This window comes from Lolium perenne, chromosome 4, assembly GCF_019359855.2.
Source record: "Lolium perenne isolate Kyuss_39 chromosome 4, Kyuss_2.0, whole genome shotgun sequence".
NCBI classification, from domain to species: domain Eukaryota; kingdom Viridiplantae; phylum Streptophyta; class Magnoliopsida; order Poales; family Poaceae; genus Lolium; species Lolium perenne.
The window spans coordinates 266014736-266028650 of NC_067247.2; the positions used below are offsets into that span (position 1 = coordinate 266014736).

The 13915-nt window shown below is 43.4% G+C and overlaps 1 protein-coding gene and 1 long non-coding RNA gene across 2 annotated transcripts; one reads left to right on the top strand and one right to left on the bottom strand.

Moving 5' to 3' along the window:
* Positions 1-11389: 11389 nt before the first annotated feature.
* Positions 11390-13684, bottom strand: LOC127331581 (bidirectional sugar transporter SWEET16). The gene is made up of 5 exons (XM_051357753.2): positions 13503-13684; positions 13363-13399; positions 12863-13235; positions 12105-12224; positions 11390-11982 (listed from the first exon to the last, which is right to left on the bottom strand). Exons 1-5 carry the CDS (start codon positions 13534-13536, stop codon positions 11617-11619), a joined length of 930 nt encoding a protein of 309 aa, XP_051213713.1. The 5' UTR covers positions 13537-13684; the 3' UTR covers positions 11390-11616.
* On the top strand, positions 12108-12767 carry LOC127331582 (uncharacterized). The gene is made up of 2 exons (XR_007869891.2): positions 12108-12246; positions 12336-12767. It is a non-coding gene; the product is annotated as an uncharacterized lncRNA (long non-coding RNA).
* Positions 13685-13915: the final 231 nt, after the last annotated feature.

Consider the following 13915-nt stretch of genomic DNA (forward strand, 5'->3'; position numbering starts at 1 on the left):
GACCCGACAATTAAGCACAATGAGGAGAAGACAACCATCTAGCTACTGCTATGGACCCATAGTCCAGGGGTAGACTACTCACTCATCACTCCGGAGGCGACCATGGCGGCGTAGAGTCCTCCGGGAGATGATTCCCCTCTCCGGCAGGGTGCCGGAGGCGATCTCCTGAATCCCCCGAGATGGGATTGGCGACGGCGGCGTCTCTGGAAGGTTTTCCGTATCGTGGCTCTCGGTACTGGGGGTTTCGCGACGGAGGCTTTAAGTAGGCGGAAGGGCAGGTCAGGGGGCCACACGAGGGCCCCACACCACAGGTCGGCGCGGCCAAGGGGCAGGCCGCGCCGCCCTAGGGTTTGGGCGCCTCGTGGCCCCACTTCGTCTCCTCTTCGATCTTCTGGAAGCTTCGTGGCAAAATAGGACCCTGGGCGTTGATTTCGTCCACTTCCGAGAATATTTCGTTACTAGGATTTCTGAAACCAAAAACAGCAGAAAAACAAAGAATCGGCACTTCGGCATCTTGTTAATAGGTTAGTTCCAGAAAATGCACGAATCTGACATAAAGTGTGCATAATACATGTAGATATCATCAATAATGTGGCATGGAACACAAGAAATTATCGATACGTCAGAGACGTATCAGCATCCCCAAGCTTAGTTCTGCTCGTCCCGAGCAGGTAGAACGATAACAAAGATAATTTCTGGAGTGACATGCCATCATAACCTTGATCATACTATTTGTAAAGCATATGTAGTGAATGCAGCGATCAAAACAATGTATATGACATGAGTAAACAAGTGAATCATAAAGCAAAGACTTTTCATGAATAGTACTTCAAGACAAGCATCAATAAGTCTTGCATAAGAGTTAACTCATAAAGCAATAATTCAAAGTAAAAGCATTGAAGCAACACAAAGGAAGATTAAGTTTCAGCGGTTGCTTTCAACTTGTAACATGTATATCTCATGGATATTGTCAACATAGAGTAATATAATAAGTGCAATATGCAAGTATGTAGGAATCAATGCACAGTTCACACAAGTGTTTGCTTCTTGAGGTGGAGAGAAATAGGTGAACTGACTCAACAATGAAAGTAAAAGAATGGTCCTCCATAGAGGAAAAGCATCGATTGCTATATTTGTGCTAGAGCTTTGATTTTGAAAACATGAAACAATTTTGTCAACGGTAGTAATAAAGCATATGTATCATGTAAATTATATCTTACAAGTTGCAAGCCTCATGCATAGTGTACTAATAGTGCCCGCACCTTGTCCTAATTAGCTTGGACTACCGGATCATCGCAATGCACATGTTTTAACCAAGTGTCACAAAGGGGTACCTCTATGCCGCATGTACAAAGGTCTAAGGAGAAAGCTCGCATTGGATTTCTCGCTATTGATTATTCTCAACTTAGACATCCATACCGGGACAACATAGACAACAGATAATGGACTCCTCTTTTATGCATAAGCATGTAACAACAATTAATAATTTTCTCATATGAGATTGAGGATATTGTCCAAAACTGAAACTTCCACCATGGATCATGGCTTTAGTTAGCGGCCCAATGTTCTTCTCTAACAATATGCATGCTTAACCATAAGGTGGTAGATCTCTCTTACTTCAGACAAGACGAACATGCATAGCAACTCACATGAAATTCAACAAAGAATAGTTGATGGCGTCCACAGTGAACATGGTTATCGCACAACAAGCAACTTAATAAGAGATAAAGTGCATAAGTACATATTCAATACCACAATAGTTTTTAAGCTATTTGTCCCATGAGCTATATATTGCAAAGGTGAATGATGGAATTTTAAAGGTAGCACTCAAGCAATTTACTTTGGAATGGCGGAGAAATACCATGTAGTAGGTAGGTATGGTGGACACAAATGGCATAGTGGTTGGCTCAAGGATTTTGGATGCATGAGAAGTAATCCCTCTCGATACAAGGTTTAGGCTAGCAAGGTTATTTGAAACAAACACAAGGATGAACCGGTGCAGCAAAACTCACATAAAAGACATATTGAAAACATTATAAGACTCTACACCGTCTTCCTTGTTGTTCAAACTCAATACTAGAAATTATCTAGACCTTAGAGAGACCAAATATGCAAACCAAATTTTAGCATGCTCTATGTATTTCTTCATTAATGGGTGCAAAGTATATGATGCAAGAGCTTAAACATGAGCACAACAATTGCCAAGTATCACATTACCCAAGACATTTTAGCAATTTACTACATGTATCATTTTCCAATTCCAACCATATAACAATTTAACGAAGAAGAAACTTCGCCATGAATACTATGAATAGAGCCTAAGGACATACTTGTCCATATGCTACAGAGGAGCGTGTCTCTCTCCCATAAAGTGAATGCTAGGATCCATTTTATTCAAACAAAACAAAAAACAAAAACAAACCGACGCTCCAAGAAAAGCACATAAGATGTGATGGAATAAAAATATAGTTTCAGGGGAGGAACCTGATAATGTTGTCGATGAAGAAGGGGATGCCTTGGGCATCCCCAAGCTTAGACGCTTGAGTCTTCTTAGAATATGCAGGGGTGAACCACCGGGGCATCCCCAAGCTTAGAGCTTTCACTCTCCTTGATCATGTTGCATCATACTCCTCTCTTGATCCTTGAAAACTTCCTCCACACCAAACTTAGAACAACTCATTAGAGGGTTAGTGGACAATAAAAATTAACATGTTCAGAGGTGACATAATCATTTTTAACACTTCTGGACATTGCATAAAGCTACTGGACATTCATGGATCAAAGAAATTCATCCATCATAGCAAAAGAGGCAATGCGAAATAAAAGGCAGAATCTGTCAAAACAGAACAGTTCGTATTGACGAATTTTATCGAGGCACCAGACTTGCTCAAATGAAAATACTCAAATTTAATGAAAGTTGCGTACATATCTGAGGATCACTCACGTAAATTGGCATAATTTTCTGAGTTACCTACAGAGAAAACAGCCCAGATTCGTGACAGCAAAGAAATCTGTTTCTGCGCAGTAATCCAAATCTAGTATGAACTTTACTATCAACGACTTTACTTGGCACAACAAAACACTAAACTAAGATAAGGAGAGGTTGCTACAGTAGTAAACAACTTCCAAGACACAAAATAAAAACAAATTACTGTAGTAAAAACCATGGGTTGTCTCCCATAAGCGCTTTTCTTTAACGCCTTTCAGCTAGGCGCAGAAAGTGTGTATCAAGTATTATCAAGAGATGGTGCATCTCCAGCGGGGTGTGGATTTTTCTCAACCAAGCATAGTATATTAGTTACATAAGTTTCAGCGTCTCCCTTTTCATTAGTCTTGGGCTTGCTACTCTCATCAAACAAATTTTCAGGAACAAGCCAAGCATAGTTATTTTCTAGTGCATCATTCATCGCTAGGAGTTTACATGGTATTGGTGCTTTGATCTCCCCACCGTCATTAATATTATTAGTGTACCTTATTCTCTCCATGTCCATCTTTTCAAGGAGACTAACAAAATTAGTATGAGAACCAAGCATATTAAATTTAGCAAAGACCTTTCTAGCTTCTCTTGCTAGACCACCAAATTCTCTAAGAAGGGTTTCTAAAACAAAATCTTTCTTTTCCCCCTCTTCCATATCACCGAGTGTAAGAAACATGTGTTGGATTATAGGATTGAGATTAACAAATTTAGTTTCCAACATGCGAACTAAAGAAGCAGCAGCAATTTCATAAGTAGGAGCAAGTTCTACCAAGTGTCTATCTTCAAAATCTTCAACGGTACTAACATGATTGAAAAATTCTTCTATATTATTTCTCCCAATTATAGACCCGCGTCCTACCGGCATGTTTTTAACGGTAAAATTAAGAGGAAACATAATGCAATAAGTAAAGTAAATACAAGTAACTAATTTTTTTGTGTTTTTGATATAGCAAACAAGATAGCAAATAAAGTAAAACTAGCAACTAATTTTTTTGTTATTTGATTTAGTGCAGCAAACAAAGTAGTAAATAAAACTAAGCAAGACAAAAACAAAGTAAAGAGATTGGGAAGTGGAGACTCCCCTTGCAGCGTGTCTTGATCTCCCCGGCAACGGCGCCAGAAAAAGAGCTTGATACGCGTACAGCACGCGTCCGTTGGGAACCCCAAGAGGAAGGTGTGATGCGTACAGCGGCAAGTTTTCCCTCAGTATGAAACCAAGGTTTATCGAACCAGTAGGAGCCAAGAAGCACGTTGAAGGTTGATGGCGGCGGGATGTAGTGCGGCGCAACACCAGAGATTCCGGCGCCAACGTGGAACCTGCACAACACAACCAAAGTACTTTGCCCCAACGAAACAGCGAGGTTGTCAATCTCACCGGCTTGCTGTAACAAAGGATTAGATGTATAGTGTGGATGATGATTGTTTGCAGAAAACAGTAGAACAATATTGCAGTAGATTGTATTTCAGTATAGAGAATTGGACCGGGGTCCACAGTTCACTAGAGGTGTCTCTCCCATAAGATAAACAGCATGTTGGGTGAATAAATTACAGTTGGGCAATTGACAAATAAAGAGGGCATGACCATGCACATACATATTATGATGAGTATAGTGAGATTTAATTGGGCATTACAACAAAGTACATAGACCGCTATCCAGCATGCATCTATGCCTAAAAAGTCCACCTTCAGGTTATCATCTGAACCCCCTCCAGTATTAAGTCGCTAACAACAGACAATTGCATTAAGTATTGCGCGTAATGTAATCAGTAACTACATCCTTGAGCATAGCACCAATGTTTTATCCCTAGTGGCAACAGCACATCCATAATCTTAGAGATTTCTGTCACTTCCTGCATTCACGGAGACATGAACCCACTATCGAGCATAAATACTCCCTCTTGGAGTTACAAGCATCTACTTGGCCAGAGCATCTACTAGTAACGGAGAGCATGCAAGATCATAAACAACACATAGACATAACTTTGATAATCAACATAACAAGTATTCTCTATTCATCGGATCCCAACAAACACAACATATAGAATTACAGATAGATGATCTTGATCATGTTCGGCAGCTCACAAGACCCGACAATTAAGCACAATGAGGAGAAGACAACCATCTAGCTACTGCTATGGACCCATAGTCCAGGGGTAGACTACTCACTCATCACTCCGGAGGCGACCATGGCGGCGTAGAGTCCTCCGGGAGATGATTCCCCTCTCCGGCAGGGTGCCGGAGGCGATCTCTGAATCCCGAGATGGGATTGGCGGCGGCGGCGTCTCTGGAAGGTTTTCCGTATCGTGGCTCTCGGTACTGGGGGTTTCGCGACGGAGGCTTTAAGTAGGCGGAAGGGCAGGTCAGGGGGCCACACGAGGGCCCCACACCACAGGTCGGCGCGGCCAAGGGGTAGGCCGCGCCGCCCTAGGGTTTGGGCGCCTCGTGGCCCCACTTCGTCTCCTCTTCGGTCTTCTGGAAGCTTCGTGGCAAAATAGGACCCTGGGCGTTGATTTCGTCCAATTCCGAGAATATTTCGTTACTAGGATTTCTGAAACCAAAAACAGCAGAACAAAGAATCGGCACTTCGGCATCTTGTTAATAGGTTAGTTCCAGAAAATGCACGAATATGACATAAAGTGTGCATAAAACATGTAGATATCATCAATAATGTGGCATGGAACACAAGAAATTATCGATACGTCGGAGACGTATCAACTATCTATTCTATAAAGCCCTATAACCCACTTATATGGTCTTCTATGCAAAGCTAGGAAATATAGTGTGTGAATGTGGTTGTTTTTGGTACTAACTTGAAAACAGTAAAGTTTTGTTTGAAGCAAATACTATATGTAAACTAGTGCAAGTAAAATGGATATAGTGAAGTGGAGGTAAGTACTCCAAGGGAGTAAGTGCTTAGGAAAATTACAATTTAATTTGGTTGGTTTTCATAATTAGTGAAGCACAAAGATAGTCTTTTATAGTTTCTTCTAAGGAGGAGCCATGAATAGGTGCAACCATATACATGAGCAAATACACCCCTAGTGATTGATTCCAGGGTCAATTAAGAGCGAAGAAAGGAATCATTAAGATATAAAGTCCAACCATCACATTTAGAACTAAGGTCCCCATGATAATACTCCCTTGATTAACCATGAATTAATACAACATGTATCTCTAAGACTTGGGATTCAGTTTCTGTCAAACTCCGACTATCCCTCATCCTATCAACATGCAACGGTGATAACCTTGTGCATCCCCCAACATATGTGTGCACTCATATGTTAGTACAACAATATTATCATAGATAACATATAATTGTATGCAACCAACAACAAACTATATCATAATTGTCATAAACAAGTCGCCACTCAAACATCAACATAGAGATACAATAGATCGTGGGAAAACAATATATTGCGTCATACATCATGTTTGACAAGAGAGAGTGGGGGATGATGGAGAGTTGTTGTATATGGTGATGGATAGGAGCCTCCCCATGGGGGAGAGGAAGCACCGGCGTGGAGGAGGAGGCAGCGCAGGGAGGCGGCGCCCTGACGCCCCTCCTAGGGCGGCTGTTGCCCTAGGGGCGGAGGCCCCTTTCCCCTTCTTCTTCCTTAACCATGGTGATGATCTTGAGGAGCTTTCTCCCCCTCCTTGGAGTCTTTCAAGGAGGAGGATTTTCGTGGCTATGGGTGGTTCTCCCCAAAAACAGGGTTTCCCCTCAATACATAGGGGTGAAGATGCACTCTAGACCATGGGATTGATTCCCCTTTGATCCAAGGGCTCTTAGGAACCTCTAGAACCTTCTAGGGCTCCCATATGTCCTTTATGAGCCCATAAGTCTTGGCTTTCTCGAATCCGTCAAATATGATAAGAGTTTGTATCAACCACGTCACCAACATTCAAAATCTTGAAACTGCTTTTGGACCCTTCAGTAATCTAGTCATATCTGGGGCATACTTATTCCTATTGGGGTGATTTTTTACTCTAGAACGTATGGCTTGAATTTTCCAAAACTTTGTTAATTGTCACTTTTTAATTTGATGCTGGCTTCGTGGCTTTACATGGCAATCTTTGCAAAGTATTCTACAGGGATATATTCCGGGAAACTCCAGATTTCACCATAATGACATTTCCTTCCATATTTGCCTATCTCTTACACAACAAATATAAAATAATAACTTGTGCACTTTTGCAACTATTAATAGATTATTACCAATGAACATAATAAAGATGCATAATAATAATTGTTTTGATACAATAAAGTACAAAGTTCATGTATGCATTTTACATGCATCAAACTCATAGTTTCGAATGTCATGGTTAGCTCTGCATTTACCTTTCCTTAATACAGTTCGCAAATTTAGTTACTCATCTCTGCCCATAGGATCATTTTCAGTGTAAATACTGCCATTAGACGAACTCTGAACAATATCATCATGTTGTTTCCCCCCCTGCATTTGTTGCTCCTATCAACCTTTTGCTCCTCTTGCACATGTTGCTCGTACTGCACCCCCTGTCGAGGTCGCCGCAAATACACTAGCATGTTTTCTCTCCCATTTAGCCTTCACCACCATTGTAAGTTTTTACTTTGTACAATAGGTGGTGCAGCAACTGCAGGAATATGAAGTCAAACCATTGTTGGTTATTAAGCATGTTATTATGGACTTCCAATACTCTTCTCCCCCTGACCAACCTCATTTTTTATGTTGGTCAAGCTTCTCAAACAACGTACTTATATCAGTCTTCTCACCATAGAAGGGCTCAGATTCTCGAAAAGTGACATTCGTACTTACAATTGTACGCCATTTTGATGGACTTCGACACTTGTAGCCATGCTTCCTAGATGCATATCCAATAAAATGCATTTAACCGCTCTTTGGTCAAGTTTTCCAACTAATGGTCTATGATCTCTAACAAAATTGATATAACCAAATAATTAAGGTGGAACCAGTAATGTATTCTCACCCATTAACATCTCACATGGTGACTTCATGTCCACAACTTTTGAAGGCATTTCTATTGATCAAGTATGTAGCAATCATCACCACTTCACTCCATGAGAACTTAGTCACATTCATAGTAAAAATAAGAGATATTGCAACTTCCAAAATGTGTTGATTCTTCCTTTCTGCTACTCCATTCTATGGAGATGCATGTGGACAAGGGATCTAATGTAGGATGCCATGCTCTGACAAAGAAAACATTGAATCCTTTATCAGCATATTTTGTTCCATTGGCAGTCCTGATCATCTATACCTACACATCGAACTGAGTTTTCACATAATAATATAAGTTCTAGAAACATTTGAATACTTCATCCTTCTGTTGCATCAGATAAACCCAAGTCATGCGAGAATGAATATCAATAAAGATCACAAAATACTTCAATTCATGCACATGTACAATAGGACATGTCCACACATCTAAATGAATAAGCATAAATGGGGATATATTTCTAAATCCATTACTCACATAAATGGCTCTCGTGTGCTTGACATGCTCACAAGAATCACATTTTAATTTTTTCTTATCAACCTCATGCATTACCTTTGGGAAGACTCTATTCATATATTATCAAAAGGCATATGACCCATTCTACAATGATGAATCATAGCAATATATATTTTCCCTTTCATCACCAACGACAACACCAATCACCGAACTCCCTATCCTACCATGTCATCCATGATCCATATACCATAGCTTGGCCTCTAATTGTGGTTCCAGTCCCAATCTTCATGCATGCCTGCCTCTTTTGAATCAAACACATTTTCCTATCAAGAGCTTGGCAGTGAAGATAGTGCAGCAGATTTTCACACTACTAGAATGGGTCCTTTTGGTTCTCAAAGAAGGATGATATATTATGAAGTCCAACTGAAAGTTTGTGTCGTGCCATCAAAAGTTTGTGTGGTTTCAACCTGAGAAATAGGATATTTATCGTAAGATTTGAACTCTACATATAGTGTTGCCAGTCATGTGTTTAGATTCCCCCGAGTCAAGGATCCAATATGGATTTATCTTATGAGTAGAAATAGGTGCTTTTTCAGTGCTGCCTTCATTTGCGTAGACGAAACGTGCAAAGTTTCCAAATGTTGCATCCTCCCGTTCTCCCTCTTATTCTCTTCATGGGTTGATACACTCAACTGGCCATCTTTAGAAATAGCAACATGCTCCCTCGGTGGCCCTGAGTTGTTGTGACCACCTCGGCCTCTACCTCCTCGGTAAACCCGCTATTGTAAACTCTTCCTCTACCCCACCTTGGAGTTGTGGAATCGTTGCTCAGGCGGCCTTGTTTTCCACTGTTGTAATAGTCCCTTGTCCCCTACCTCTCTGTCACAAAGAAGGAAAGATTAGAGACATGCTCACCTCCTTGTCCAAGATTTAGCCTCATCTCCTCATGTGTCATAGTTGTGATAGCCTCTCCAATTGGAAGGAGTTTAGTTTGATGAAAGAGATTTCCCCTCTTTCCTTAAAAAAGGGGTCCAGACCCAGCATGAGCTAAATTATGCACTTGTGCTCTATCCACTGTTTTGTAGAGGCTATGCACTCATCATGTGCAAGATCAAGTATAGTCATCAAGATCACACCACAAACACTGCAGTTCAGCCACAGACTCCATCAATGGTTTTTCTCCCTCCTTTAAATCATGAACATTATCCTCAAACCGTGCCATCAACATGACATTCCCCTTCCCTGAGTACATATTTGGCAGTGTACTCCATACCTCTTCTGTAGTAGAGGGAGCTTCCACTGATGCATCAATCATTACAACTGATGTGTTTAACAACCAGGCCATCACTACATAATTAGCGGTACTCCACTTATTCCACTATGAACTTGTCTTGTCCCCTAGCTCGTCTTTAGGATTAGATGTATCCTTCTTGACCAGCTCAGGTAGTTTCCTACACCTTCCATGTTGATCCCATTTGGCATGAGATCAATCTTTTGAACTAGCTCTACCCGTTGAGGAACTGTACCAGAGTAGCCAACGCCATTCTCCTTCTTGTCGATGAGGAGCTCTGTTAGTTTCTCCAAGACCTGGGCCAACTATTGGTTGGTTCCATTCCCCCCATCTTCTCCTTCCAACACTACCACCATCTTATCCAAATACTCCTCCTCCTGCAGCTGATCTGGATTTTTTTCTTTCCCATTGCCTCTTGCAGAAGATCTGGACCTTCCCTTTCCTTCTTCACTCCTAGAGAGGTGCACCTCCCAGAGGCAGTCTCTGCCACCATCACCATCAAACCTTGATCTGATACCATGTATAAACATAGGAGGGATGAAGGTAGCTAACATGTGTGAGCCGCCATCACTTGATCGGGCCACACTAGATAAAAGCCTAGTAAAGGTTCAACACTCAATCTTCCTTAAGATGGGTGATAGGTATCTATCATTCACATCCTATCACAAGCCAAACTGCACTCAGTCCCAGACCCATGGTTAGATAGTCTGCCACTTGATGTCCTGAACTCACCCAATATATTTTTATAATTCTTGTATACAGTTTCTCTTTGATGAAGAATCGGTCCATATCTACATGTTTAGTTCGATCATGATGCACATGATTGTTGGCAATGTTGATTGCTGACTTGTTTCAAACCACACACTTAGATGGCCCTGTCTTAGTACCTTCAGTTCACTAAGGAGATTTTTCACCCACAATTTTTTACATAATCCTTGAGACACTACTCCGTACTCACTTTCAACAGTTGATTTGGACACTACGGGTTGCTTCTTACTCCGCCATGACACCAAGTTCCATCTAACAAAAACATAATAGTCTGAGGTTGCGAGAAGAACCGAAAGCATGCCCCTGAAAACAAGTGCGGGAAGCCCACATAGACATTGTTATCTGGCCGTTATTGCTGTTATCAGAGAGGGGTATCGCATAAGACAGCTGAAAGCCCACTTCATCGAGAATTTCATCTTGGATCTAGACCAGGCAACCAAGAACTCGAACACTGAACAGAAAGGCGGCAATCCGAACCTAGGGCACCCGCGTTGGATCCCGCCTCCTGATGGCGTGGTGAAGATTAACGTGGATATGGGGCTGGCAAACACTAGCATTGCATGGATTGTTGCAGCAGTGGCTAGGTCAAGGTCAGGGGAATATCTTGGAGCATCAGCAGTTCGTTTTGATGGAGTCAATGACCCAGAAACTCTTGAGGCGATGGCAGTTCACCAAGGCCTAACCTTGCACAAGATCTCCATATATCTATCCAGAACAAGAGTGGCAAGTGATTGTTTCTAGGTAATAGCAACACTAAAGAAACAGAACCTTGACAAATATTGCCATATTCTGCAGGAGATAAGACTGACATAGAGGGACTTGCAGAGGTGTCCTTTGTGCATGAAAATCGCCTGTCAAATAATCTCGTAGCGTAACACGGCAACAAGAACAAGGTGCAGAACACATAACGAAAATTTGCAACACGTTGTCAGCAGAAACAAGTAGCCGGCCTTTCCCTCGCGATTTCCGCTCCCAAATAAGCACGCCATAGCCCTATAGACGATGATTTCACATCACTCTCCACACTGTACAAGCGCATTACGCATAACTCGTACACACTTTATCAAACGCTGCTTCAATTCATGCGCTAGCTAAGGTAGGAGTATGTCAACATCGATCAGTATGTCACTTTGACGGGTAGCTGTGGCGCCCCTCGTCGTCGTCGTTCGCGTCCTCGTAGCGGACGCGCTCGTGCTGGCTCATGACGTTGCGCAGCTCCAGGGGCGTGGCGGACAGGGCCTTGATGATGTGCCCGATCCCGTTGAGCGGCGACGCCAGCGACACCGTCTTCGGCAGGCTCGTCCCCTTCTTCAGCGAGGGCACCTTCCGCTGCCCCAGCTCCACCTGCCCCATCAGGTGCACAACGCCTTTCTCCTCGTCAACCTCCGGCCCGTCGTCGACCTTGAGCGCCACCGCCTTCTTCTTGTTTCGGTAAGCCATGTACAGCGCCAGCTGCGCCGTGCCCATCGCGAAGCCCATGGCGTTGGGGATCTAAGCATATGTATGATTCAGAGCTTCAGTTAGTCTCAGATTGAGTCTATGTGTACATGGCATGTATGGTCATGAAATGCTCATATATGATGATCGATGATGCATGCGCGCTAGGTACGTACCCCGATGAAGAAGTCCTTGACGAGCAAGGAGTAGACGCTCCAGATGCCGCCGTTGAGGAAGAGGAAAAAGGACAGGAAGAAGGGCATGTACTCGACGCTCTTGGTCTTGACCACCGTCATCTGCATGCATATCAATTCATGAGTAAGTTTTGTTCAGTTATTAAGCTCCACTATGTCAGTCGCCACATACTTAGACTAAACCGACCGTGTCACATGTCGGCACATGCACAGAGCTCCAGACAGAAGAGCCTGCTTGTCCATGGAATCAAAATCTAAAATTGAAGTCTGCTGGTCGTAAATCGGAACAAACCCATCAAGCCTGGTGGCTGGAAAGATCACAGATGGGACCAAGGTGCCGATTTAAGTTGAGGGGTCTGGTTCGATTCAAGGACGATTTGAGGAGTGCTCTTCTCCTGTATACGGAGTAAATCGAAGAAAGCGATATCAGACCAAACACCCTACTAACTCATCACACGGAGAGACGGACGTGATTGGTCATTTGAGGTAGGCAAAAATCTCCCCCACTCTCGCCAGAGCAGATTGCATCCACGATCTCGTTTGCACCACGCGTCCACAAGTTTATTGGGGCTTACGAAATTCCAGACATTCCATGTTTTGTAAAAGAATATTGGAAAATGACTTTGTCTGGTTAAAGTTACTCTGATTATTGAAAGGAAAAGCTACCGCGCGCGAGACTTTTCAACAAAGCTTTTACTGAAGGTTGTAGTACTGCTGGAGAGATGATCGATGCTACTAACCATTGCGGCCATGGGCGCGGCATACATCCCGATGGTGAGCGCGGAGCAGAGCAGCCCCACCGCGAAGAGCCGTACGGCGCCGTGCAGCACCAGGAGCCCCACCAGGACGACGGCGGCGAAGAAGCTGACGTTGACGGCGAGCACGACCTTGGCCATCTTCATCCTCGTGTCCCTGGGGGCGTAGGCGAGGTAGAGCGCGACGTAGACGGCCTGCAGCGCGGCACCGGCGCCGTTTACGGTGACGATGAGGAGGCCGCCGGGCTTGAGGAGGCCGTAGAAGGCCCAGAGGGAGGTGGAGAGGAGGGTGGTCACGTACGGCAGCCACCTGAACTCCTCCGTGCTCTTGTTCTTCACCACCCTCCGGAACGTCCCGCTGAATTAATTAAAGAGACACCAAATTAACATGATGAGCTTCTCGGTCGATCGTGCTACTGCTACATAAATACAACACGCGCGGATGATATATCGAAGTTATTAGCAGCTAGGTTAGCTGAACTCACATTGGAGACGTGAAGACCAGTATGGAGATTACGTTCCCTGTTGCACAGACAGAAGAAACAAAGAAGATGATGCTGAGAGTCGTGTCAGTTAATTAAGGAAGAGGATGTGACCATGAAGGAAGCATGTATGAAGAACTGACCGAGGATTCCGACGAAGAAGCTTGGGTCGGCCATTGGAACTTGTTGGAAGGTACGTATGTAAGAGGCGGGAGCTTCGAATGAGATGTCAAGCTATGCCTCTCACACAAATGACCATATATAGAGACAGGACTGTTACCCTCAACACTCTCCTCGAGTGTTTGGTTTAATGAGGATCTTGTCCGATTAGCACACATGAGATTTCTTTTTACTAGTAAAACAAATGCTGGTAGGCAGCGTATCTGCAAGGGGGCCACATATAGGCCGGCAGGTCGGTCGGTAGACACTAGACAGTCGTGGCGTTCGACGGAGCAGTGAAATCCATCCCGCGCAGACTTTCTTGGCCTGAGATTTCACCTCAGTTTCCAGGCCACGAAAGCTTCGCTTTTCCTAGCACGTAGGTAAGCAGCCGGTA